The following is a 26520-nucleotide window of genomic DNA, read 5'->3' as shown; positions in this document are numbered from 1 at the left end:
AGGGGTTAGACAGCCCCCATCTGCCTCCATGGGGCGCTGAGCGCTTGGGGTTGTCGCCGAAGCTGTCCTGCTGAGCTGCCCACCCCAGACCGGAGCTGTGGGGGGCCAGAGGGCAGGACGAGGTTACCACCCCACCCCAAGGAGACACTCGCAGTCCGGCAGAACAGGGGCGGTGCCAAGGAGAGGACCTCGTGGTCCCATGGTCTCTGGGCTCCAGTGCGTCAAGGGCCGCCTCCATCACCCAAGCTCCAGGTTCGTGCCCCATTGCCATGGGCACCCGATGCCCCTGCTCACCCGGGTCCCGTGAGTTCCCACAGGTTATTCAGCCCACAGAACCCCTCTTTCCCCAGGAAGGAAAATATAAATATAAAAATGCACCTTGGGTTCACCCCCTGGATGGCCCGTGCCCTGGGGTCTGTCCGCCCTCTGGCCTTACAGTGTCCCAGCCCAGGGACAGTGGGCAGGTCACCGCTCTCCTGTGAGGAGACCCCCCTCACCAGCCTCCTTCCTGTGAGCCTCGCCTCCTTCATCTAAAAAGCAGAAATGCCTCCCCTCTCAGATTGTTTTAGGATACCCAGGAGGGTGTCCGGGCTGCTGTCAGGAGCTCAGTGAATTTTTAGGGAATTTTGGTTTTGTTTTGAGATAGTCTCCCTCTGTTGCCCAAGCCGGAGTACATTGGTGTGATCTCGGCTCATTTCAGCCTCAACCTCCCAGGCTCTAGTGATCCTCCCGCCTCAGCCTCCCGAGTAACCGGGACCACAGGCGGACACCATTACACCAGGCTAATTCCTTTTTTTTTTTTTTTTGGTAGGAAGGAGATCTGCTAGTCTCAAACCTGCCCTAGGCTCAGATCTTCCCACCTCAGCCTCCCAGAGCGCCTTGAATTACAGACGTAAGCCAACCACCAGCCTGTTTTAAGGATCAGGTGAAAATAATCCAACTAGCACGCGTAGCCCAACGCTTAGCAAACAGTAGGCGCTCAATACTGGACGGCGCCCTTCCGGTTTCTCTCCCGCTGGCCGCTGCGGCCCGAAACAGAGGCGCCCCCTTTCCACCAGGGGGCAGTGTTTCCCCTCTCAGCCCCGAGCGGGAGCCGGGGACTCGAGGCGCGCTCGGGCGGGGCCTGGGGTCCCTGCGCTGCCTGAGAACCCGCGGCACGGGAGGTCCCTTCAGTCAAAGGGCGCCGGCCTCGGGGTGCAGGGAGGGAAAGTGAGGCCGTGCAGCCCAGGGGCTCCACACGGGGGCTTTGGGAGCCTGGCCCTGCCCTTCGGGGTGCTGGTCCCGGAGCCTCGGAGGGAGCTGATGGTGGCCGCCCGCGGGCTGAGCAGCCCTGCAGAGAGGGGCGACCTGACCAGGGCAGCATTCGGGTGCTCCCGGCTCCTCTCGCCAGATGCCACCTTACCCGCCCCCCGGGAGGCAGGAGACTGCTGCTTGCCGTGTGATTGACACCCAGTCAGGGGTGTTTGTGTCTGCGCCAAACTGGCCCTAGACAGTCACCGGCAAGAACGCCCAGCGCGCTGGAGCATCAGGCCAGCTCGGGCAGCAGGGGACACCAGGAACGGGCAACCCAAGATGAGTTGCTGGGCCGAGCTGGACAGACACTTCCATTTAATGAACAAAAACCACACATCTCAGTTCATGGGTCTAGGAGAAACCACACACACACAACACACACAACACAACACGTACACACACACACACACACACACACACACACACACACACACACACACACACACGGATTCCCCATTGAGGAGACATCTGCAGTTTCCAAACCTTGAAGATACTGAAGGGACCAGAAAATTCCTTTGAGTGGCTCGTCACCCAAAGCTCCCTGTCCTCCACCCACAGCCCTTTGGAGGGACTCAAGCCTTGGGAGAAGGCTAAGCTTCCTGTGGCCCCTCCCACCCATCCCTGAGCCAGAGAGAAGACTCCAGCCAGCAAAGACACCCAAAGCCAAGGCCAAGGGAAGCGTCAGAGAGGGCGGAGGAGCCAGCCCTGCCCTTGGCTCACTCAGCTTCCACCATGCAGGACCCCAAGACCCCAGCCTTGCTTCCACAGAGAACTGGCAGGGGCTTACTGGCCCGGCCATCACGGGGACTCACATGGGAGCCTCTTAAAACTCCAGATGGTGGCCCGGCGTGGTGGCTCACACCTGTAATCGCAGCACTTTGGGAGGCCAAGGCCGGTGGATCACTTGAGGCCAGGAGTTTGAGACCAACCTGGCCAACATGGCGAAACCCCGTCTCTACTAAAAATGCAAAAATTAGCCAGCCTTGGTGGCACCCACCTGTAATCCCAGCTACTCAGGAGGCTGAGGTGGGAGGATCACTTGAACCAGGGAGGCGGAGGCTGCAGTTAACCGAGGCTGTACCACTTCACTCCAGCCTGGACAACAGAGCAAGACTCCGTCTTGGGGGAAAAAAAAAAATCCAGATTGGCTGGGCCAGAATCTCTGGGGTGAGTCTGAAAAGTCTGCATTCTTAGCCCAGGATTCAGATGATCATTTGATTTGGGAATCTTAAATAGAGTCTCCCTTCTCGCTTTTCACTCTTAGGGAGGGTGATGCTCTGTTATTTTAGCTGAAGGATTTTCTATCAATCTTCACAATCTGTCCTGAAATGGTTTCCATCAGCCACTTCATGCAGGAATCCAAGGGGCTAAGAAACACACACATACACACACACACACACACGCATGCACGCACTCACACACATGCATGCACGCACTCACACACAGGCCCACTGGGCCCAGAGACCCCCCACATGCAGCAGGCTGCCAGGAAACCAGGACTCAGTGCCCACCACAATCTGGAAGGAACATCAAGTCCCCAGGTACAGCCACGGCGGCTCTTGGCCTATGGTCTGGTGGCCAAGGAGGCGTCTGCTGCTGGTCACAGGTGGCGGGCCGCTTCCCAGAGGATCTGCAGAGCCATGGAGGCACAGGGGAGCTGGGCCAGGGTGTAGGTCACGGAGCGGATTGGTGCCCGCAGCTTTCCCAGGTAGGCCACGGTGTGCAGCACGCGGCCCAGGAGGAAGACCAGGAAGTGCATCCAGGCAACAAAAGGGTTAGGACCCAGAAAGGTGTAGACAAAGCCCAGGAAAAGGAAGGGGTAGATGGTCTCCATGTCGTTCCGGTGGGCCCTGGGGAGAAACAGGGGTGTGGTTAGCTAGGAGTTAGCTTTGGGGACATGGGCCCTTCTGAGAGTGTCGTGGAAGCTGGGGCGCTCTGCCCTGACAAAGCCTTGACCCACTGGGGGTCACTTCAAGCATCCCAGACTCTCAAATCCATTCGTGACCAGGTCAAGGAGACGCCGACCCCAGAGTCCAGAAGAAGAGCAGCTCCAGGCTTATGCTTGCAAGCCGCTGAGACAGAGGCCCCGGCATGGGCCGGGAGTCACAGAGGGCTGCTGGCCTCCAATGCTCTCACCACGGCCCTTACCCTGGCTTGCCAGGACCCCACTCCTGCCGCACTCTCCCCTCCGTCTTCCTCTCTAGTCCTTGGACACCAGGCAGGAAAAGTGGGGCTCAGAGGTGCTGAGTGCTTTACAGAGCAGCGAGTGGAGGAGCTGGGACTTGAACCAAGTTCTGACTCGACTTTGTGCCCTTTACCTCCAGGGCAGGGTTTCTCTGAGTCAGGCCTGAGGTCACCCTCCTTTTTTTTTTTTGAGATGGAATTTCACTCTTGTTGCCCAGGCTGGAGTGCAAATGGCATGATCTTGGCTCACCGCAACCTCACCTCCCAGGTTCAAGCGATTCTCCTGCCTCAGCCTCTCGAGTAGCTGAAATTACAGGCATGCGCCACTACGCCCGGCTAATTTAGTATTCCCCTCTCCATGTTGGTGAGGCTGGTCTCGAACTCTCAACCTCAGGTGATCCGCCTACCTCGGCCTCCCAAAGTGCTAGGATTACAAGCGTGAACCACGGTGCCTGGCCTCACCCTCCTTCTGAATGCAGGTTCCTGGGCCCCTCCCAAGTAGAAGCCAGAGCCCAAGAGCAGACGTTTGACATGAATGCTGGGCTGTTTCCTGCCGCTAAATGTAAGTTCCACCCCTCCTTTTCAGGGACAGTCATCACAAGATCCGCTTCCACTCACTGGAACCACCCGCTGGCCAGCCTCTGCTGAAGCTCTTCGTTTTAGAAATGCTGTCCTGCCTCTTTTTTGGTTGAAAGTAATCAAGCATGTGCGTATGTGTGGCGGTTGTGGGGGGTAGGGCTCTGTCTAACCCCACCGCAAATAAATGACCCACAAGGAAAACTCACCCACTTCTGCTGAGAGTTGCTTCACATTTTCTATGACTCCCACTAATGGTTGGCTTCCTTTATGAAAGGTGGGGAGGTTGAGTCCCATACATTAGAGGCTGAACGAGCAACTAAAGCCATCGATTGCCACATGGGAAGCGCAAATAAACAGGAACTCGGTGCCCAGGGCATGGCCTCCCCCAGGGACAGGCCCCAAGTGTGAGGTGCAGGAACAGAAGCAGGTTCTCCAGGACTTCCTGCTCCAGGCCTTCTTGCTAAAATGCGTTTCACCAATAACTCCGTGTCCTCTGGTCAGGCCCAGACTAGCAGCACCCGTGTGGGGACCCGCTGCTCGGTCCTCCTCTTCCTTCCCACTGGCAAGACAAGTCTTGGACCAGGGCAACTGTGTGCGGGCCTGACCAGAAGAAAGCGGGCAGGGCACGGAGGGGGCAGAGAGGGGGCAGGGAGGGGGCCTGGAGTGCTTCTTCACCTAGCACTGTAGGGGGCTTTGCAGTGTGCCTGGGGCGGGGATGGGCAGGGAAGGAGATGTCTGTGTGGGAGCCTGAATGATGAGAAGCTGGCCCTGCAGAGGAAACACTTTCCAGGGAGGAAGACTGGTGCGTGCAAAGGTCCTGAGGTCGGAGCAAGCACGGCATGTTCAACGTGCAGGTAAGTGAGCCCATGGCTGCGATGCGGGGCACAAGAGGGAGTGAGGCAGAATAAGAGCGGAGGAGGAATTCGATCCGAGTGTACAAAACTCCTGTAAACCCAGCAGGGCCTCGATCTTTCTCAGACCAAACTCAGGACACAGCACCTGGCATAAGGGTCCCCATATCCTAAGACTGACATGAACCTCTCTTCTCCTTTTCTGTCAGATCCTGACCTTGCAACCCAGAAACAAGAAAAGCAAGTCTGTGGCAGACCAGGTCACCCAGGGCAGGGCAGGCCAGGTCACCCAGGGGTAGGGAACACCGTGGCCTGCCTATGTCAGAGAGAGTCTGGCTCTGGGTAGATCCTGGGGTACTGCCCTCAGGGAAGAAAAGAGAGGGAGGAGCCGGGTGCGGTGGCTCATGCCTGTAATCCCAGCACTTTGGGAGGCCAAGGTGGATGGATCATCTGAGATCAGGGGTTGGAGACCAGCCTGGCCAACATAAAAAAACCCTGTCTCTACTAAAAATACAAAATTAGCTGGGTGTGGTGGTGCATGCCTGTAGTCCTAGCTACTCAGGAGGCTGAGGCAGGAAAATTGCCTGAACCTGAGAGGTGGAGGTTGTGGTGAGTCGAGATCACACCATTGCACTCCAGCCTGGACAACAAGAGTGAAACTCCCTCTGGGCCAGGTGCAGGGTGCGGTGGCTCATGCCTGTAATCCCAGCACTTTAGGAGGCCGTGGCAGGAGGATCACAAGGTCAGGAGTTCGAGACCAGCCTGGCCAACATGGTGAAATGCCATCTCTACTAAAAAAAAAAAAAATGGTAGGGTTTGGTGGCGTGCACCTGTAATCCCAGCTACTTGGGAGCCTGAGGCAGGAGAATCGCTTGAACACGGGAGGTGGATGTTGCAGTGAGGGAAGATCGTGCCATTGCACTCCAGCCTGGGTGACAAAGTGAGACTTCGTTTCAAATTTAAAAAAAAAAAAGAAAAGAAAAGAAAAAGAAAAGAAAAAGAAACTCCCTCTCAAAGAAACAAAAATAAAAGAGGGAGAAACCAAAGACTGGGGCCACCTCCAAGTCAAGTAAGTCCCTTACCGGGACTCATGAGGAAAAACACTAAGTGTTCCTCCAAAATCACTCCATCCTTGGCCAGGTGCGGCGGCTCACGCCTGTAATCCCAGCACTTTGGGAGGCCAAGGTGGACGGATCACTTGAGGCCAGGAGTTTGAGACCCCGTCTCTACTTAAAAGTACAGAAAAAAAAATTAGCCGGACGTGGTGGCGGGCGCCTGTAATCCCAGCTACTCGGGAGGCTGAGGCAGGGAATCACTTGAACCCAGGAGGTGGAGGTTGCAGTGAGTCAAGAACACGCCACTGCACTCCAGCCTGAGCAACAGAGTGAGTGAGTCTCTGTCTAAAAAAAAAAAAATCACTCCATCCTCTGGAACTGAAGCTGTGGGTACCCACATCCCCCTACACGCTGATTAGAGGGACGCCTTTGGAAAACCCATTTTCAATTATGTCCCAAAATGAGGTCTGCCTGTCACAGTGATTCACAAGAGAGTGCCACCTGGATGAGGAATTTTGTAATGTTTACTTGAAAGTTGCAGGAAAAGCACAAGTAGCGTATGCAACCCGTCCCCGGCTATGGCGACCCGTCCCCCGGCTATGGCGACCCAGCCCCCGGCTATGGCAACCCAGCCCCAGCTATGGCAACCCGTCCCCCAGCTATGGCGACCCGTTTCCCGGCTATGGCAATCCATTCCCCCGGCTATGGCAACCCGTCCCCCGGCTATGGCAACCCGTCCCCGGCTATGGCAACCCGTCCCCCGGCTATGGCGACCCGTTCCCCGGCTATGGCAACCCATCCCCACCCCCAGCTATGGCAACCCGTCCCCCGGCTATGGCAACCCGTCCCCTGGCTATGGCAACCCATTCCCCCGGCTATGGCGACCCGTCCCCCGGCTATGGCGACCCGTTCCCCGGCTATGGCAACCCATCCCCACCCCCAGCTATGGCAACCCGTCCCCCGGCTATGGCGACCCGTTCCCCGGCTATGGCAACCCATCCCCACCCCCAGCTATGGCAACCCGTCCCCTGGCTATGGCGACCCATTCCCCCGGCTATGCCTTAAAGTATGTGTTGGTATTTTAAGAGCACGTCAATGTTTAGGAAGCTGTTAAGAGAATCACAGGACAGACAGTTCACAGACACAGCCAAACACTGAAGAGTGGGTGGAGGAAAAAGTTGGGGAACACAGGTGGGAAGGAGGAACAAGCAGTGGGGAGGTTTGTGGCAGACGTGGGTCCCGCTCTGCGGGGCATGTCTTCTGCTAGCTGGGGAGGAGCAAGCCTTGCAGAAACCGTGTGGTGGGGACTGAGCACCCCCTTCTATTTCCAGCCATTGGGCAGCGACTCAGAGGTCACCAGCGTGGTAGGAGAGGTGGTCAGGAGCTCTGACTCTGAGCCCCTGGCGCTGGCCCAGCCCTCCCTCCCTCGTCTGGTCTGTCTCAAACCGCAGTGGGGCCCCTCCAAGGCCGCAGGGGTGCCAGGGACAGGGAGCAATGGAGACATCAGGAATGATGGAAGGAAGCTCACTGCCCTCCTCCCACCTCCAGGCTCCAAACCGAGAGACATGGAGGCAGGCACGTACCACAGACATGCTTGGGTGAAATGCATCATTCAAATAATAACCACTTTTTTTAAGGTAAAAGCCACTCAAAGCAGATTCCTACTAGACCGGACTTGTAGCGTCTGCTGCAGCATCGGGCCCGCCTCACCCTCCAGACTCTTCCACGCCAGCTGCATTTTACTGCATAGGTGACAGCGGTGACGACAGTGACCCCCAGACGTCCAGGACGGGGCAGCTGCCGGCTGCTCCAAACGGTCTCCTCTTCTCTCCCCCGCGCCCCGCCGGCATCCATGGTGGCAGTTTCCTTGAATGTGTCTCAGGGTTGACACAATGCAGTGCTTGCTTCGTTTCAAAGGCAGGTATACAAGACAGCGACATCACCTTCTCGGAGAGGGACAGCCTCAGGAGCAGGGCCAAGAGTGCCAGGGTTCTCAGAATGCCAAGTGGGTGGATCCCTGGAAAGCGCTTACAACACTCCTGGACACTGCATAGGGAAATCGTTTTTGGTTTTTTTTTGGAGACAGAATCTCTGTCACCCAGGCTAGAGTACAATGGTGCAATCTCGGCTCACTGCAACCTCCACTTCCTGGGTCCAAGAGATGGAGTTTTGCTCTTGTTGCCCAGGCTGGAGTGCAATGGTGCTGTCTTGGCTCACTGCAACCTCCGCCTCCCAGGTTCAAGTGATTCTCCTGCCTCAGCCTCCCGAGGTGCTGGGATTACAGGCAATTGCCATCACATCCGGCTAATTTTTGTATTTTTAGTAGAGATGAGTTTTTGCCATGTTGGCCAGGCTGGTCTCAAACTCCTGACCTCATGTGATTTGCCCACCTCAGCCTCCCAAAGTGCAGGGATTACAGGCATGAGCCACTATGCTCGGCTGAGTAGGGAGATTTTAATCGAGCCACCATCTCCTCCATCGCCATCACGAGCCCTGTCCTGGACACCATCGCTAAAGCTCTTTACCCTCTTGGCTCTGCCAGACTTCCTGACTGCCCTCAGATGCCCAGGCCAAATGAATAAAAAGTACTTTATGGGGCTGTGTGTAGTGGTGCACACCTGTAATCCCAGGCTGAGATGTGAGGATCACTTGAGCCCTGGAGTTTGGAATCAGCTTGAGCAACAGAGCAAAATCTCATCTCTACAATAATAAAAATTTAAAAATTAGCCAGTCATGGTGGTACGTGCCTGTGGTCCCGGCTACTCAGGAGGCTGAAGTGAGATCATTTGAGTCCAGGTCACGGCATCAGTGAGCCGGGATCCCACCACTGCACTCCAGCCTGGGCGACAGAGCAAGATCCTGTCTCAAAAATAAATAAATAAAAAAGGCCGGGTGCAGTGGCTCATGTCTGTAATCCCAACACTTTGGCAGGCTGAGGCAGGCGGATCACCTGAGGTCAGGAGTTCGAGACCAGCCTGACCAACGTGGTGAAACCCCATCTCTACTAAAAATACAAAAATTAGCCAGGCGTGGTGGCGAGCGCCTGTAATCCCAGCTCCTCAGGAGGCTGAGGCTAGAGAATTGCTTGAACCCGGGAGGTGGAGGTTGCAGTGAGCCGAGATTGCGCCATTGCACTCCAGCCTGGGCAACAAGAGTAAAACTCCATCTCAAAAAAGTTTTTTTTTTTTAAGCACTTCATGGCGTGGTGGAAAGTGAGTGTCAGGTTGGAAACCTCCCGTTCTGCTGTGGTGCTAATTAGCCCCATGGCCTCAGGCATATCTCACTCTCTGGGCCTGCCGTTCACTATGTACAAATGAATATGCTGGATGACATCTAAGGGACTTCTAGGGCTGACATTTTGGGACCTAAATTCCTGACAAACCAGTTCACTCAGTTTAAGTCTATACATTCCAAACAGAGATACTCCAGCTTAGGTCACATGTCTGCCTCCCTTCTTTGGGACCACAAGATAACCCCCTCCATATCGTTCCACACACACAACCTCAGATTTTGGCCAAAACGCACATTGCCAGGAACTCTGGAGAGGTATCCTGAAAAGGTGGCTGGTCCCCGGCTTCTCCCTGAGCTGGGCTCACATTTGGACTCCAACATGTGCTAACCTGCAAGGCAGATTTATGCCCAAGAACCAAGTCTCGAGTGCTTTCCATTTGACAGAAGGTGACTAGAGTCACACCATAAACCCTGGTCTAATATTTAACCCACTTTTGCTTCCAGGTGGCCTCTCCTTCGGGTTCCAGCCAGTTCTCCGGTAGCAGACACAGGATGTAGAATTCTCTTAGTTCTGCACTCTTGAGTTTCCGTGATGTTCTGTGAAATCAGGTGGCAGATGAGGGGCCCAAGGGACCCAGGCACTCCCCAGATCTGGCATGAGCCCAGTGTACGGCCGGCCTCCAATAAATCCTCACCAAATGGCTATAAAGTATTATTAGATAAAAGGCGCTCAGAAAGTGCTGAGTTGAATTTCAACCATTTAAGCCCCAGTACTACCGATGATGGGTTATTTTGGGCTGGGCGCAGTGGTTCACACCTGTAATCCCAGCATTTTGGAAGGTCGAGGCAGGTGGATCACCTGAGGTCAGGAGTTCAAGACCAGTCTGGCCAAGATGGTGAAACCCCGTCTCTACTAAAAATACAAAATTTAGCTAAGTGTGGTGGTAGGCGCCTGTAATCCCAGCTACTCGGGAGGCTGAGGCAGGAGAATCGCTCAAACTCGGGAGGAGGAAGTTGCAGTGAGCTGAGATCGTACTATTGCACTCCAGCCTGGGCAACAAGAGCGAAACTCCGTCCCAAAAAAGAAAAAGGATGATTGGTTGGTTGGAAATATCTTGGCACCGCCCGGGTCTATTGTCTCTCCCTGGCATGGTTTCAGCCAGTAAAAATAAACCAAGTGTCTGTAAGGCCACTTGACCGCTCCTATGCCACATGAAAGCTTGGCTACAGAAAACCTCTGCAGTCTGGAGGAGCCAAAACGCATCCTGTTGGTGGCTGCTGTGAGCTGGCCCCGGGTGACCCACCGTCCTGGCTGCTTGCTGCCTGAACAGCTCATCCCGTCCTTCTCCACTGTCCAGGAGGGACGAGACAAGCAGGAACAAGAGTCACCAATGGGAGTCATGTATGGAGGGGACTTTTGTTCATGCAAGTACAGCTAGTGCTTAGCACAGGGTCTTGGACATAGTAGGTGCTCATTAAAGGACAGACAGATTTCATATGAAGGATTTGAAAGGGTGAAATAGCAAGGAATTCCACTTCCTACATGACACGTCTGTAATTTTTTTTAAAAAACACAAGTGTGCATATTATTGTCAATGGCCAAGAAAAGCATAAGAAAACAACCCACAGGCTTTCTTTCAAGTGAAAGACATTTGTATTATTTAAATGACAGTGCCCCACCCATTTCCACCTGTGACGCAGGGGAATGTGTTGAGACCCGTGCGACGGTTTGTCTCCGGCCTCAGCCCGTCCAGCTCCCCATCCTCCCCACTTCCCCTTCAAGCTCCTCTGATGACCCCCAACCCCTGGAGTGCCGCCACCTCACTCTCCAGTTAGCTGGTGAAAAATGGCAGAGCAGAAACTGCCAAAAAATTTTAATATTGACTGTGATTATGTGAAATCAACATTTAGTCTCTGATGGGATTTTTTTTTTACAAAGCCACTTTTTTCAAGAATCTTTTTTTTTTTTTTGAGGTGGAATCTCACTGTATCCCCCAGGCTGGAGTACAGTGGTGCGATCTTGGCTCACTGCAACCTCTGCCTCCCCGGTTCAAGCGATTCTCCTGCCACAGCCTCGCAAGTAGCTGGGACTACAGGTGTGTGCCATATGCCTGGCTACATTTTGTATTTCTAGTAGAGACGGGGTTTCGCCATGTTGGTCAGGCTGGTCTTGAACTCCTGACCTCGGTGATCCTCCCACCTTGGCCTCCCAAAGTCCGGGATTACAGGCATGAGCCACTGCATCTGGCCAAGAACCATTTTTTGAGTAACATTTACCAACGTGGAAAGTGTTCGTGAAATAACGTTAAGAGAAAATCAGAACTCCAAATTGAATGTACCGAATGCATGCCTAATTTATGAAAAATATTTAGATACAGAAAACAAAGAGGAGAGAGATGCAAGCGCGAACCGTGACTAGAACTGTGAGTGGCGGCCGGGTGCGGTGGCTCACGCCTGTAATCCCAGCACGTTGGGAGGCCGAGGTGGGCGGATCACTAGGTCAAGAGATCGAGACCATCCTGGCCAACATGGTGAAACCCTGTCTCAAAAAATAAATAAATTATTTTCCTGTAGGCAAGCATAAGAAAAAAAAAAAGAAAAAATTAAATAATTAAATATATATATGTGTGTGTGTGCATATATATATACATTTTGTTATTTTGTTGCACCCTGCGGTTTTGCTCACACACAACCACAAAGACAAATGAAAGAGGTGTTGAGACCAGGTGCGGTGGCTCACGCCTGTAATCCCAGCGCTCTGGAAGGCTGAGGCAGACGGATCACCTGAGGTCAGGAATTTGAGACCAGCCTGGCCAACATGGTGTAACCCATCTCTACTAAAAATACAAACATTAGGCAGGTGTGGTGGCACGTGCCTGTAGTCCCAGCTACTCGGGGGGCTGAGGCAGGAGAATCGCTTGAACCCAGGAGGCGGAGATTGCAGTGAGCCATTGTACTCCAGCCTGGGCGACAGAGCAAGACTCTGTCTCAAAAAGAAAAAAGGAAAAAAGAAAAGAGGTGTCGAGGTCTTCTGTTCATAGCGCAGAAAGACCCCAAATGCCCATCGGGGGGGAATTGGTTAGAGAAGTTACAGGCCATACATTCAACAGAGTGCAGCGTGCTGGAGCACCAATACAGTGAAAGCAGCTCCTCTGTGAGCGGACATAGAACAATCTCTGTTGTCATATTAATAATAATTTTTTAAAAAGCACAGTACAGACCAGTGGATAAAGGGTGAGTCTATGGGGTAGAGCAGGAAAAGCGAAGCACACATGTTTGTAAATGCAGAAAGTCTCTGTGGGAAAACGCGTGGCCCCTGGCAGGAGGGTTTGCCCCTGGACAGTAGAACTGGGTAGTTAGTGCCTTGAGGTCAGAGGTAGGAGGGAGCCTGAATTTTCACTGAATATACCTTTCTCACTTTGTAACTGTGAGTCATGACCATGTCTTACAAAGTTTATTAGAAATTAAATCACTGAATAAAGTAAAACAGTCAGAGCAGAATAGGAACTCAGAAAACCTCAGCCCCTGGGAATCCTCCAACCCCCCACCCTGTGTGCAGAAGAAAGTCTGGAAGGGCAGGCCACGTCGAGGTGTGGCCAGGCGGGGGGCCTGAAGTACTTGCCTGAGGCAGCGCTCCACGTCGGGGTCGCCCCGGCAATACTGGAGGCCTCCATGTCTCAGGGCGTCCTCGGGGTTGGCAAAGGCCTGAAATACACCAATTGAGAGTCACTTCTCATGAGACGAATGGCCCAGTCACCTGGGGCTGTGTTTTGTCCGTGGCCAGAGTTCACAGCAGCAGGACAGAGGTGCAGTTACAAGTTACACGCACGCCCATCCAACCGTCATCCATGACTCCTACCCTGAGCCAGGGGCTGGGAGCTCACTGTGAAAAGGCCCCCCGGCCCTGCTTTTATGAAGCTCACAGTCTGATGGGGGAGTTGCCAATGAACCAGGGAAGGCCAGGAAGGTTTCACCTGGTAAGGAGAAGACAGGGCTGGCCTTGAGGACATTTACACGGGACCTGACCCAGTCCGAAGGTCTGAGAAGGCTTCTCTGAGGCAGTGACATGAAAGCTGAGGCTTAGGGCTGGGCGAGGTGGCTCACACCAGTAATCCCAGCACTTTGGAAGGTCAAGGCAGGAGAATCGCTTGAGCCCAGGAGTTCGAGACCAGCCTGGGCAACATAGCAAGACTCTCACCTCTAAAGCCAGGTGTGGTGGCTCATGCCTGTAATCCCAGCATTTTGGGAAGCCAAGGTAGGAGGATCTCTTGAGCCCAGGAGTTTGAGACCAACCTGGGCAACATAGTAAGACCCCATCTCTAAAACAAGCCAGGTACGGTGGCTCATGCCTGTAATCCCAGCACTTTCGGAGGCCAAGGCAGGTGGATCACTTGAGCTCAGGAGTTCAAGCCAGCCTGGGCAACATGATGAAACCCTATCTCTACAAAAAATTAGCTGTGTGTGGTAGTGCACACCTGTGGTCCCAGCTACTTGGGTGGGGGCTGAGGCAGGAGGATCACTTGAGCCCAGGAGGTTGAGGCCACAGTGAGTCGTGATCTCAAGGCTGCACTCCAGCCTGGGCCAACAGAGCCAGACTCTGTCTCAAAAAAAAAAATAAAACAAACAATCTGAGACTTGAAAGATGTGTTGACATGAACCAGATGAAGGAAGGGCTGGAACAACAACATTCAAGGCAGAAGGGACAGCATGTGCAAAGGCCCTGGGGCCGGAAGAAGCAGGGCATATGTGAAGAACAGAAAACAGGCACGCTGGAGCACAGAGGGCAAGGGACAGGGGCCCAAGATGAAGGTACAGGGATCATCGGGGGTCCTGGAGGAGCCTTAGGAATTTGGACCTTGCACTAAAAGCCATGAGAGAGTCTTGAGAGCCCCGGGCTGAAAACCCAGCTCCACGCTGATCAACCACAGGATCCTGAACTCTGCAAACTCAGGATAAATCACAGCTTATGTGCCATGTGACGAGGGAGAGGGAGACCTGGAGAAGCCACTAGGAGTGAGGAAGGAGACCCTTAATCACCCTTAAGCATCTGAGACCACCTCCCCCTTGACTTCCACATTGACCAGGTGCCACCTTTACTTAAACACAATCAAACCCCCACCTAAATCACTGTACCCTACCCTACTCCAGGGCCCAAGACCCTTTCACATGTAAATCCTAGAGTTGTGGACCCAAGACCCTTTCCCGTGTAATATCTAGAGTTGTTGGCCTTTATAAAGGCAGAGATTTCCTTTGTTAGATGAGCTTGGCTGTTAGGCAGCCATGCCACCTTGCTCCCGGCCAAATAAATCACCCCTTTCTTCCCAGTTCAGTGTTCAAGAGGTCTGTTTCCCAAGGCTGCTCCTGCTTCAGGATGACACTCAGCACAAGGAGGTGCTCAGTGAATCGTCACTTTCACTGGAAAGCAGAGACTTAAGGTCACACTGAGATCATCGGAGGTCCATGGCTCCTGTCCCAGTGTTCCCTGCTGGCGTCCAGGCAAAGCCAGACCCCACCAACCCCACAGTAGGGCCTGAATTTCAGCAGCACCTTTTCTAAATTGTTCAGCTGATGGCAAACGCTGTGCTTCTGACTCATGACTGTCCCCCAAGGACTGGTTTGTACTCCCTGGTGGGCCTGCCCTGCCCTACCCCAGAGGAGACTGCAGCTCAGATTTGCGAGATTGGAACCTTCACACACAAAATTCCTCTCTGCTGGCCCTTAAATCAGTGAATCACCAATGCCCATGGCCTCCTCCGTGAATCTGTGATAACTTTCAAAGGGCCTCAACACGGCCGGGCACAGTGGCTCACGCCTGTACTCCCAGCACTTTGGGAGGCTGAGGCAGGTGGATCACCTGAGGTTGGGAGTTCGAGACCGTGGAGAAACCCCGTCTCTACTAAAAATACAAAATTAGCCAGGTGTGGTGTCACACGCCTATGATCCCAGCTACTTAGGAGGCTGAGGCAAGAGAATCACTTGGACCCAGGAGGCGGAGGTTTGGATGGGCCGAGATCACGCCACTGCACTCCAGCCTGGGCAACGAGAGCGAGACTCCATCTCAAAAAAAAGGGGCTTTTGTCTGCAGTGTGTAGGATCCACTCTTTCCCTTGTTGGAAGTCTCGCTCCTGGCCTGCACTTCTGCCTTTACCAGAACATGGAATAGGCCCATCCTAAGGCCCAGTTAAAACAAAGTCCTTATTTCAAAAAGAAGACACAAGCCAGGGTCGACTGCCTAACTCAAATAGTAGGCTCCTGAGGACTTGCTCTGAGGAAAGAAACCCCTCTTTCCTGTCTCTTATCTCAAAGAAGGAGAACGTAAAAGCTGAGACATAGCAGGCATGAGGTCAGTGGCCTGGAGGTTAAAGATTAAACCCCCCCACCATTAAAATCTCAGGCGATCTTAAGGGTGGGGGCGATATGGAGAAATGCCCTGTATGGTTCCCATTCAATCTTGTCAAACCCCCACGGGTACTTCATCAATCAGGACCTCCTCACATGTACTTCCTAAAACTGTAAACCCAAGGTCCTTTCACATGTAATATCTAGAGTTGTGAGCCTGTATAAAGGCAGAGGTTTCCTTTGACGGACGAGCTTGGCTGTTAGGCAGTTATGCCACCTTGCTCCCGGCCAAATAAACCACCCCTTCCTTCCCAGTTCGGTGTTGGAGAGGTCTGTTTCTTGTGGCCGCTCCTGCTTCAGCTCCACACTGAAATGACCATCACAAAATAACTGCCTTAGGAGTCCACTGCCCATGGGATTGGTCCCTCTGCAGATAGAACTTGATACCAGTTAGCCAGGCCAGAGCCAGCTGCAGTGCAGACCAGGAGGCCCAATTGCGCTCCCTTGAAAGTGACCTGAGGCTGCTGTGCCCATGTTAATTTCAGTTACTTATAAGTCTTTTTTTTTTTGAGATGGAGTCTGTCGCCCAGGCTGGAGTGCACTGGCACAATCTTGGTTCACTGCAACCTCCGCCTACAGGTTCAAGCAATTCTCTGCCTCCGCCTCCCGAGTAGCTGAAATTACAGTCACCCATCACCATGCCCGGCTAATTTTTTGTTTTTAGTAGAGATGGGGTTCCACCATCTTGGCCAGGCTGGTCTTGAACTCCTGACTTAGTGATCTAGCTGCCTCAGCTTCCCAAAGTGCTGGGATTACAGGTGTGAGCCACCACACCCAGCCTGGAAGTCCTTTTTTTTTTTTTTTTTGAGACAGAGTCTCGCTCTGTAGCCCAGGCTGGAGTGCAGTGGTGTGATCTCCACTCACTGCAATCTCCACCTCCTGGGTCCAGGTTCAAGCAATTCTCCTGCCTCAGCCTCCCAGCTAGCTGGAATTACAGGAAGGCACCACCATGCCCAGCTAATTTTGGTATTTTTAGTAGAGACGAGGTTTCTCCACGTTGGCCAGGCTGGTCTTGAACTCCTGACCTCGTGATCTACCCACCTCGGCCTCCCAAAGTGCTGGGATTACAGGAGTGAGCCACCGTGCCCAGTACTTAAAAGTCTTAAGAAGAAACATTGATGAGGCGTTGCATTCTCCTGGCACTCCTGTCATGACCCTATTTATAGATGAGGACACTGAGCTCCCAGACTTGCCCAAGTCCCCAGGCTGGTGGGCGGAGAAGCCAGGGCCTGCGACTGTCACCTCCACCAAGTCATTCCTGGACGACACTGAGCACCCAGAGCAGAGATAAGAGGGGGCCACGTTGTCATGAGGAACACCTCAGGGTCAGCCCAAGGAGCGGGGGTTTTCTTCTGTGGTGTCCCTGCCAATCAGGCAGAAAGGCGCTGGGACAGGCTTGCCTCCTCCCCTCCCTGAATTCATATTAAAAGGAAATCATCGGCCAGGCGTGGCAATTCACGCCTGTAATCCTAGCACTTTGGGTGGCCAAGGCGGGTGGATCACCTGAGGTCAGGAGTTCGAGACCAGCCTGGCCAACATGGCAAAACCCTGTCTCTACTAAAAATACAAAAATTAGCCTGGTGTGGTGGCACACGCCTGTAATCCTAGCTACTCGGGAGGCTAAGGAAGGAGAATTGCTTGAACCCGGGAGGTGGAAGTTGCAGTGAACCGAGATTGTGCCATTGCACTCCAGCCTACGCAACAGGAGCAAGACTTCATCTCAAAAAAAAAAAAAAATTGAAATTGTTGCTGGGTGCAGTGGCTCACACCTGTAATGCCAGCCTTCTGAGAGGCCAAAATGGGAGGATCACTTGAGCCCAGGAGTTCGAGACCAGCCTGGGCAATCTGGCAAAACCCCACCTCTACCAAAAATAAAAATAAAAAATTAGCCGGGCATGGTGACACACACCTATAGTCCCAGCTACCTGGGAGGCTAAAGTGGGAAGATCACCTGAGCCTGAGAAGTTGAGGCTACAGTGAGCTATGATGGCACAACTGCACTCGAGCCTGGGACACAGAGCAAGACCTTGTCTCTAAAATAAATAAATTATATATATATATATACACACACATATATATGTGTGTATTTTTTTTTAAAGGGGCCTGGCACAGTGACTCAAGCCTGTAATCCCAGCACTTTGGGAGGCCAAGGTGGGCGGATCACAAGGTCCGGAGTTTGAGACCAGCCTGGCCAATACGGTGAAATCCTGTCTCTTACTAAAAATACAAAAATTAGCTGGGCATGGTGGTGCACACTTGTAATCCCAGCTACTTGGGAGACTGAGGCAGGAGAATTACTTGAACCCGGGAGGCAGAGGTTGCAGTGAGCTGAGATCCCACCACGGCACTCCAGCCTGGATAAGAGTTTTGAGACTCTGTCTCAAAAAAAACAAAAAACAAAAAAGGAACCCCAGCCTCCAAGACAGGATGTGGGCTCCAAAGCTGGACACTAGAGTTCAAACCCAGCTGTGTGACCTCCACGAGTGATGTCTCCTCTCTGAGCCCTGGTTCCTCACCTAGAAGACAAGATGACCATGGTGCCTCCCCTGCTCCCCAGGGCTGTGGTGAGGATCTCAGGCTCAGCTCTGGGCCACATTTATCCTCCGGGAAGGATTCAGTGAGTGAATGCAGCTGTTCTGCTTGATGCCCAGATCCCACATCCCAGGACCAGCCAAGGCAGGGAGAATTCAGAAGCCATCGGCGTGCCGTGGCCTCTGGGCGTCCTATCACTTGGGCAGCTGCCCTGCCTTTAATCCTGCCTGTACCTGCAGCAGGGCCTGAGCCTGGCTCTCGGCCAAGATCCTCACTCCCCAGGATCCACCCGCATGCGGTGCCGGAGCCAGCCTCGTCTCAACTTTGAACTGGACACAGGGGAAGACAGAGGCAGGAAATCATTGCTCTATTAAAATACCCAGGAAGGAAGCAACAGGTGCCCGGGCCCTTTCTGCATTCTGCCACCAGGACAGCCGACGAGCTCAGCCTATGACTTTTCAGACTCACCGTCCAGTGTGGCAGACGCCGCTGGAATTTTTTTTTTGAAGAAGGGGCCGGGTCCAGCTCTGGGACTCCTGATTGTTGTTTTGGTTCAGGGGCTCGGATTAGTGGGGAAATTCCTCCCTGAACACCCCGATGGTGCCCGGCTGAGAGCTGGCCTCGGGAGGCTGCAGTGGGCTTGTCAGTGACATCTGCCAGGAATTGGGAATTTCCACTTAAATGTTTCTCGGACTCCTGTTTTGCCGGTTCCCACTCCACCCAGATATCAGATCTCCCGTGCCGGAAAGCCACCAGGCTTTGTGCTGTCGCGCTCCCACACGCCACCCTCCAGAACCTGCTTCTCTCAGAGACACTCGCCGGCTCTCCCCGTGCAAAGAACTCAGCCTGGTGGCATGGCAAGCGAGTAAGTACGTGCTCTTGAGCCAGAGAGGAGAAGGTGAAGGCCTTGCTGACCCACGGGGCTGGCAGGGAGGCACCCGGGGGGCTAGAAGAGGTGCCCAGCTCCAAGCCCTGCACGCACCTTGGCCATGTTTCCGATCCCAGGGCTTTCCTGGCAGGGCATCGAGGGAAGCGAGGACGACCTGGGCCGGGGCCCCCAGGGCGGCACGTACCTTCTTCCGCAGCCTCACTTGGCCCGTGATGATGGCCACCACATACATCTTGATGACCAGCAGCGTGCTGCAAAGCAGGAAGGCAGGGAGGGCCGGGCTGCTCATCGCCAGGCTGTGGGCAGGCATCTCTGGTCAGCGCAGCTCAACTGTGGGTGTGATCAGCTCGACGGAGGAGCAGCCTGCGGGGAAAGCAAAGTGGGCGGAGAGCCTTTTGCAGTCAGCACGGCCAACGCCCCGCCCCACGACTGGCAGGGCTCCCTTCTGTGAAGAGAAACAAAAGCAGTCCCTGGAGCTCCAAGAAGCAGAGAGCCCCGGTGTGTCCCGGACCCAGCCCCTGGCTCTGGACCCCTCCTCCCTGGCAAATCATCACTTTCAAATCTGTTTCAAAGCTACTTCCTTATCTGTAGTATGGGAGCGTGTGGTGGTGCCTGCCTTCTGGGGGAATGACAAGGCTGGGCACCTGGTGGGACCTCCGCACGTGGTATCACTGCTTCCTGCTCACCTCCCTCAGGGTCAGGGTAGGTGGTGGGCATGAGAACCACGCCACACGCCCCTCACTCAGCCTGGACACTGGAGCTGCAGCCACATCTACAAGGACATTGCCATGTGGCAGGCTGAAAAACCCCCTCCATCCCCATCAACATCCACGTCCCAATCCCTAGAACCCGTGACTGTGACTTTCTGTGGCAAAAGGGACTTTTCAGATGGGACTTAGTAAGGATCTTGAGATGGGAGAGATGATCCTATTTTATCTGGGTGAGCCCAGTATAATCAGAGGAACCCTTCCAAGAGGGAGGCAGTAGAATTAGAGAAAATATATAAAAACAGACGCAGAATTAAGAGAGGAGATGAAAGGACAGTGCAGGAGTCAGACAGGAGAGATGCTACCCTGCTGGCCTTGAGGATGAAGGAGACCATGGCCCAAGAAATACCAGTGGCCTCTAGAAACTGGAAAAGGGGACCGGGCTCGGTGACTCACGCTTGTAATCCCAGCACTTTGAGGGCCGAAGTGGGCAGGTCACGAGGTCAAGAGATCAAGACCATCCTGGCCAACATGATGAAACCCCATCTCTACTAAAAATACAAAAATTAGCCGGGTGTGGTGGTGCGCACCTGTAGCCCCAGCTACTCAGGAGGCTGAGGCAGGAGAATCGCTTGAACCCGGGAGGCAGAGGTTGCAGTGAGCTGAGATCACGCCACTGTACTCCACCCTGGCGACAGAGAGAGACTCCGTCTCAAAAAAAGAGAAAAAAAGAAAGAAACTGGAAAAGGGGACGAAATGAACTCTCCCCTGAGCCTCCAGACATAATGCAGCCCTGCCCACACTTTGATTTTAACTCTGTGAGGTCCACGTCAGGCTTCATCTGCCAGAGCAGATCTCCCCACTGCACTCTAGCCTGGATGATGGACCAACACAGAGAATGAAGCTGTGTCGTTTTAAGCCATTAAGTCTGTGATAATTTGCTATAGCAGGGAGGGGGAACCAGCACGTGGCTCCACTGACTTCCTGACCATCACTTGACTTTTCTGGGACTCTTTCCCCAGGCAAATGGTTTGATTCTTCATCATGAGATCTCCCCAAAAGACCCAATGACTCTTTGGTAGAAAGCCTGAATGGGCCTGGCACCGTGGCTCACACCTGTCATCCTAGCATTTTGGGAGGCCGAGACGGGCAGCTTGCTTGCACTCAGGAGCTCAAGACCAGCCTGGGCGACATAGGGAGACTCCATCCCTACAAACAAATTTAAAAATTAGCCGGGCATGGTGGTGCTCGCCTGTGGTCCCAGCTACTCGGGAGGCTGAAATGGGAGGATCACCTGAACCCGGAAGGCTGAGGCTGCAGTGAGCCATGATCTCCCCACTGCACTCTAGCCTGGGTGACAGAGAAAGACCCTGTCTCAAAACAGAAAGCAGAATCAATGGTTTGTGTCCTAAGATTCTTTAAATTCCTCACTTCAAAATCCTCACCTGGCCAGGCACGTTGGCTCACACCTGTAATCCCAGCACTTTGAGAAGCTTAGAGGAGTGGATCACCTGAGGTCAGAAGTTCCAGACCAGCCTGGCCAACATGGAGAAACCCCCCGTATTAAAAATGCAAAAATTAACCAGACGTGGTGGCAGACACCTGTAATCCCAGCTACTTGGGAGGCTGAGGCAGGAGAATCGCTTCAACCTGGGAGGTGGAGATTGTAGCAAGCCAAGATCATGCCACTGGACTCCAGCCCGGGCGACAGAGCAAGGCTCCGTCTCAAAAAAATCCTCACCTTGCTGCATCGTGCCCCCTTCCCCAGGTTCTGGGCAGGACCTCTACAAGGGCAGGGATCTTGTACATGGTTCTTGCTCATTTATTTTTGCCAACACTTTGGCTTTGCTGAGACGTACGCTGGGGAAGCTGGGCAAAAGGGAAAGGAAAAAGCCAGTCTCCCGTGCCTGCTGCACTCTTGGGTTTGACCGGGTGCTTAGGGACCGCACCTGCTCAGAGGGACAACTGTGTCAGTCCAACCTATGCCCCAAAGCCCCAGAGATCAAAGGGAAGATTAACCAGAGCCAGATTTAGCCGGCTTCGAATCCCAAAGCCAGCCCTCAGCTGCGGTTCTGTGGCCTTGGGCAGACAGTTTCCCCCTCTGAACTGGTTTCCTCAGCTGTAAAATGTAGCTGACCCTAAGTGACTCCCCACTGCAGTTGTGGGAGCTAAAAGGAGTCTCATCTATCAGTCACAATCATTAAGCCCCTGGCACACAGGTAGCCCTCCGTTCAGTATCAGCCTCTGAGCTTCAGGTTCCTCCTGCTCAAAGCGAATAATGATCCCTCCCTAGCAAGGTTGTCAGAAGAAAGACTTATAGAAAACCCTGCCCTCGCTGCTAGGGGAGGTGGGTGGGAGGAAGGTGGGGGTGGCTCCTTGCCCATTTGCTGTGTGCCAAGCAGTCCTTTATCCAAACAAAAGATGTGCTTGATAAACTGGCTCCCATGGTTCTAAAGCGTGGGGAACTGCCAGGCCAGGCTGTCCCAATCTCGCAAGATAAATGATAAGTCACCGTACCATCAGGGACGGGACATGGAACATACGAGATGTCCTGAGACACATTTTATCTCTGTTGTATGTCAGAGGAGCTGTGCAAGCTCGTTTCTTGCTGGTATTTCTGTCGGAGAAGAGAAGACATCTGCCTCTCTTGTCCCCAGCCCGAGGAAACCCCTGCAGATAGCTACCTTCCTTGTCAAAAAGCTCAGTTATGAGGTTGGGGTCTGGTGGCTGCACCACTCCCAGAATCATGGACCAGACACAGCCCAAGAGCGGCCCTTCGGTTGCCCTGCTTGGACTAGGGAGCCTGGCTCTTCTCTGCTTGGTCTTCTGAAGTAACAAGATAGAAAGCAGAGGCTGGGAAAACCAGCGTGGGGCGAAGAGCAGACGGTCAGCTTTTGCTCCCTTGAGCTGAAAATCAGAGAGACTTGGCCAGGCACTGTGGCTTGTGCCTGTAATCCCATCACTTTGGGAGGCCGAGGCAGGTGGATCACTTGAGGTTGGGAGTTCGAGACCAGCCAGATCAACATGGAGAAACCCTGTCTCTACTAAAAATACAAAACTACCCGGGCATGGTGGCACATGCCTGTAATCCCAGCTACTCAGGAGGCAGAGGCAGGAGAATCGCTTGAACCTGGCAGGCGGAGGTTGCGGTGACCTGAGATCACCCCATTGCACTCCAGCCTGGGCAATAAGAGTGAAACTCTGTCCCATCTCAAAAAATGAAAAAAGGCAATAAGAGAGACTCTGTAGGGGACTATGACTGATGGGCGTGACCTCAAGGTAGGAAATTTTTCCTCACTGTCTACTGATATGAACCTGCTAAGCCAGGGCCTACCAAGGAGGGCACAATCTCTGATATTTGGCCAAGACGTTCCAGGAATCTGCTCTTGGCCAAGGGAAGCTGCTGTTGTGGTTTTGGGGTCATGGTGATGGTGGTGTCACTTCTCTCTGAGCTTCCATCTCTTTGCCTGTAAGATGGGCTTGGTGTCTCCTGCCTGCAGAGGGTAGGGGACAGGAGATGGCGTGTGTACAGGTCTGGGGCTGGGGGACACTCACTGTGGCCTGGTCCTGAGGCCCACAGGAACCACAGCAGTGTACCCATACCAGTGAGGATAAAAGAAGCCCCTGGAAATATTTTACATCTTGTCCTGGGTGGTGATTACCCAGGTGGATACATATGTCAAAAGTCACTGAGATGGGCTGGACCCGGTGGCTCACGCCTGTAATCCCAGCACTTTGTGAGACCAATACAGGTGGATCACTTGAGGTCAGGAGTTTGAGACCAGCCTGGCCAACACAGTAAAACCTTGTCTCTACCAAAAATACAAAAATTAGCCAGGCATGGTGGTGTGTGCCCATAATCCCAGTTATTCAGGAGACTGAGGCAGGAGAATCGCTTGAACCCAGGAGGTGGAGGTTGCAGTGAGCCAGGACCGCACCACTGCACTCCAGCCTCGGCAACAGAGCAAGACTCCGTCTCAAAAAAAAAAAAAAAGTCACTGAGATATGTCTTCAAACCTTTTTACTTGATTTTCTTTGACACACGAACGTGAAAGTTCTTCTTATCCCCATTCTACAACCCTGAGCAGAGGCGCTGCCCTGTCAAAAGCCATCCTGTGGCTTAGTCCAGCGCCCTTCTTGGCATTTCCTGAGGATCAGAAACCAAGCTCTTTACGCTGGCTGATTGTCCCTAACATCAGAGGAGGCTTAGAGGGAGGAGGAAGTGGCCCTGCCTCGCTGCTGGTTCCTGACTTTTGGGAGTATTGCTAGGCTTTCTGTAACCAGTGATGGGGAAATAAATGCACAGTGATTTTTTTTTTTCTTTTTTTTGAGATAGAGTTTCACTCTGGTTGCCTAGGCTGGAGTGCAGTGGCATGATCTCCGCTCATTGCAACCTCCACCTCCCAGCTTCAAGCGATTCTCCTGCCTCAGCCTCCGGAGTAGCTGGGATTACAGGCGTTCGTCACCACACCTGGCTAATTTTTGTATTTTTAGTAGAGACGGGGTTTCTCCATGTTGGTCAGACTGGTCTCGAACTCCTGACCTCGTGATCCGCCCACCTCGGCCTCCCAAAGTGCTGGGATTACAGGTGTGAGCCACCGTGCCTGCTCACGGTGATTAAAAAAAAAAATGTGGCCGGGCGCAGTGGCTCATGCCTATAATCCCAGCACTTTGGGAGGCCAAGGCGGGTGGATCACGAGGTCAAGAGATCGAGACCATCCTGGTCAACAAGGTGAAACCCCGTCTCTACTAAAAATACAAAAATTAGCTGGGCATGGTGGCGCGTGCCTGTAGTCCCAGCTACTCGGGAGGCTGAGGCAGGAGAATTGCTTGAACCCAAGAGGCGGAGGTTGCGGTGAGCCGAGATCGCGCCATTGCACTCCCAGCCTGGGTAACAACAGCAAAAACTCCGTCTCAAAAAAATAAATAAATAAAAATTTAAAAAAAAAAAAAAGTAACTGAAGTGACTCAGACTTGCACCATAGTCATGGCTGCGGCACCAGCCCTCATTAAGAGAGTTGTGTTTGCGAAATGTGGTGTGTGGTCTGCAGGCACAGCGCTGTGCAAACCTACATCCGCGAGTCCTTTCCATGGCTCTGCAGCGACCCCCCTTCCCCCTGCCCAGACAAAAACCCCTGGACTTCCCTTAGGATGAGCAACTCAGTGAGGCTCCTCTCTCTAAGTTCCTCTGATGTCACAATTAGCCAGCGTGAAGTCAATGAAGGATTGTTGATTTTGTCTGCCAGCTCACCTCTCCCTCCTGCCTTCTGGGAAATCATACCCTTTTTTTCAGGGACTGTACTCCTTTTGACAATGATTCTTTTTTTGTTGTTTGTTTTTTTCAAGACGGGATTTCACCATTTGGGCAGGCTGGTCTCAAACTCTTAACCTCAGGTGATCCGCCAGCCTCAGACTCCCAAAGTGCTGGGATTACAGGCGTGAGCCACCGTGCCCGGCTCCTGACAATGATTCTTTTTTTGTTTTTTTTTAAAGATGGGGTTTCACCCTTATGGCCAATGATTCTTACGGCTTCGCCAACAGGAGCCCCCCATCCTTTTGGTAGTCATAGCCATGTGACCCAGGCCAGCCAATCACAAAGTTACTGGCATCTGGCCCCGCTAGGGGCTAATCAGATAATTTTCCCAGGAGTTTCTATTCTAACACTGATAGGGAGATCCCCTCCCCCCCCCCACCCCCGCCGGCCTTGGTTCTAGGATCTTGCTGGGCTACGGGGTGGGGTAAATCTGAAGCTGTGTGCAGCCATGCCCCCTTCCCACGTGAAGGCAGCCTGTATCCAGCAGGAGAGAATGAGGCCCCAGCCTCTGACTCAGCCGAGCCTAGAAATCTGGGATTTTTCTTTGTTGTTTATAAAAAAACATCAGTCAAATCACTTCCTTCCTTTTCAGCAGATACTGCAGTGGCTCCCATCTGGCTCAGAATAAAAGCCAGCCTCTGGACCACGGCCCATGGTCCTGTCCTGGTTGTCCCCATTTCTCTTGGAACGCCTCTTTTCTTCCGCCCCCTCACTCACTAAGCCCAGCCACGCTGCCTTCCGTGCTGGTCTCAACCCTGTCAGACACAGTCCTGCCTCTGGACCCTTGCTGGGGCCGATCTCCCCCAGGCTTCCACGTGGCTGACATGTCATTTCCTTCAAATCGTGGTTTGAATCTCAGCTTCTCCATCAGGCTCGTCTTGGCCACCTTATCTGTTCATCTGTTCTGAAGTCTGCCCCGGCCTGAGGCCACTTCTCTGCCTCTACTTTTCTTTCCGTAGCAGCGCATATCACCCACTAACACAACATCAATTTTTTTTTTTTTTTTTGAGGCGGAGTCTTGCTGTGGCTGAACCTCAGCTCACTGCAACCTCCATCTCCTGGGTTTAAGTGATTCTCCTGCCTCAGTCTCCTGAGTAGCTGGGGGACTACAGGCGCGCACCACCACACCCAGCTAATTTTTGTGGTGGTTTATTTGTTTTTTTGTTTCTGTGTTTTTGAGAGATGGAGTTTTGCTCTTGTTGCCCAGGCTGGAGTGCAGTGGCGCAATCCCGGCTAAGTGCAACCTCTGCCTCCCGGTTTCAAGCGATTCTCCTGCCTCAGCTTCTCAAGTAGCTGGGATTACAGGCATGCGCCACCATGCCCGGCTAATTTTGTATTTTTAGTAGAGACAGGGTTTCTCCATATTGGCCAGGCTGGTCTCGAATTCCTGATCTCAGGTGATCCACCCGCCTCAGCCTCCCAAAGTGCTGGGGTTACAGGCATGAGCCACTGCGCCTGGCCTAATTTTGTATTTTTAGTAGAGACG

At 53.3% G+C, this 26520-nt stretch overlaps 1 protein-coding gene across 2 annotated transcripts in view; it reads right to left on the bottom strand.

Annotated features, from left to right (window-relative positions):
* Positions 1-2101: 2101 nt before the first annotated feature.
* The window catches only part of PTGES (prostaglandin E synthase), a 39333-nt gene continuing 14914 nt past the window's right edge, over positions 2102-26520 (bottom strand). For both annotated transcript variants that reach the window (XM_012457981.3, XM_012457982.3), the window contains exons 2-4: positions 19198-19376; positions 12816-12898; positions 2102-3143 (exon numbers count right to left, since the gene is read on the bottom strand). In XM_012457981.3, coding sequence (XP_012313404.1) covers positions 2894-3143; positions 12816-12898; positions 19198-19323 — 459 coding nt within the window. In that variant the 5' untranslated portion in view covers positions 19324-19376 and the 3' untranslated portion in view covers positions 2102-2893. The remainder of the gene's footprint in view (positions 3144-12815; positions 12899-19197; positions 19377-26520) is intronic.

The sequence above is a fragment of the Aotus nancymaae genome, unplaced genomic scaffold (genome assembly GCF_030222135.1).
Source record: "Aotus nancymaae isolate 86718 unplaced genomic scaffold, 86718_ANA_hifiasm-v0.15.2.pri h1tg000003l, whole genome shotgun sequence".
Taxonomy (NCBI): domain Eukaryota; kingdom Metazoa; phylum Chordata; class Mammalia; order Primates; family Aotidae; genus Aotus; species Aotus nancymaae.
This window is presented reverse-complemented; position numbering and strand designations above follow the sequence as displayed.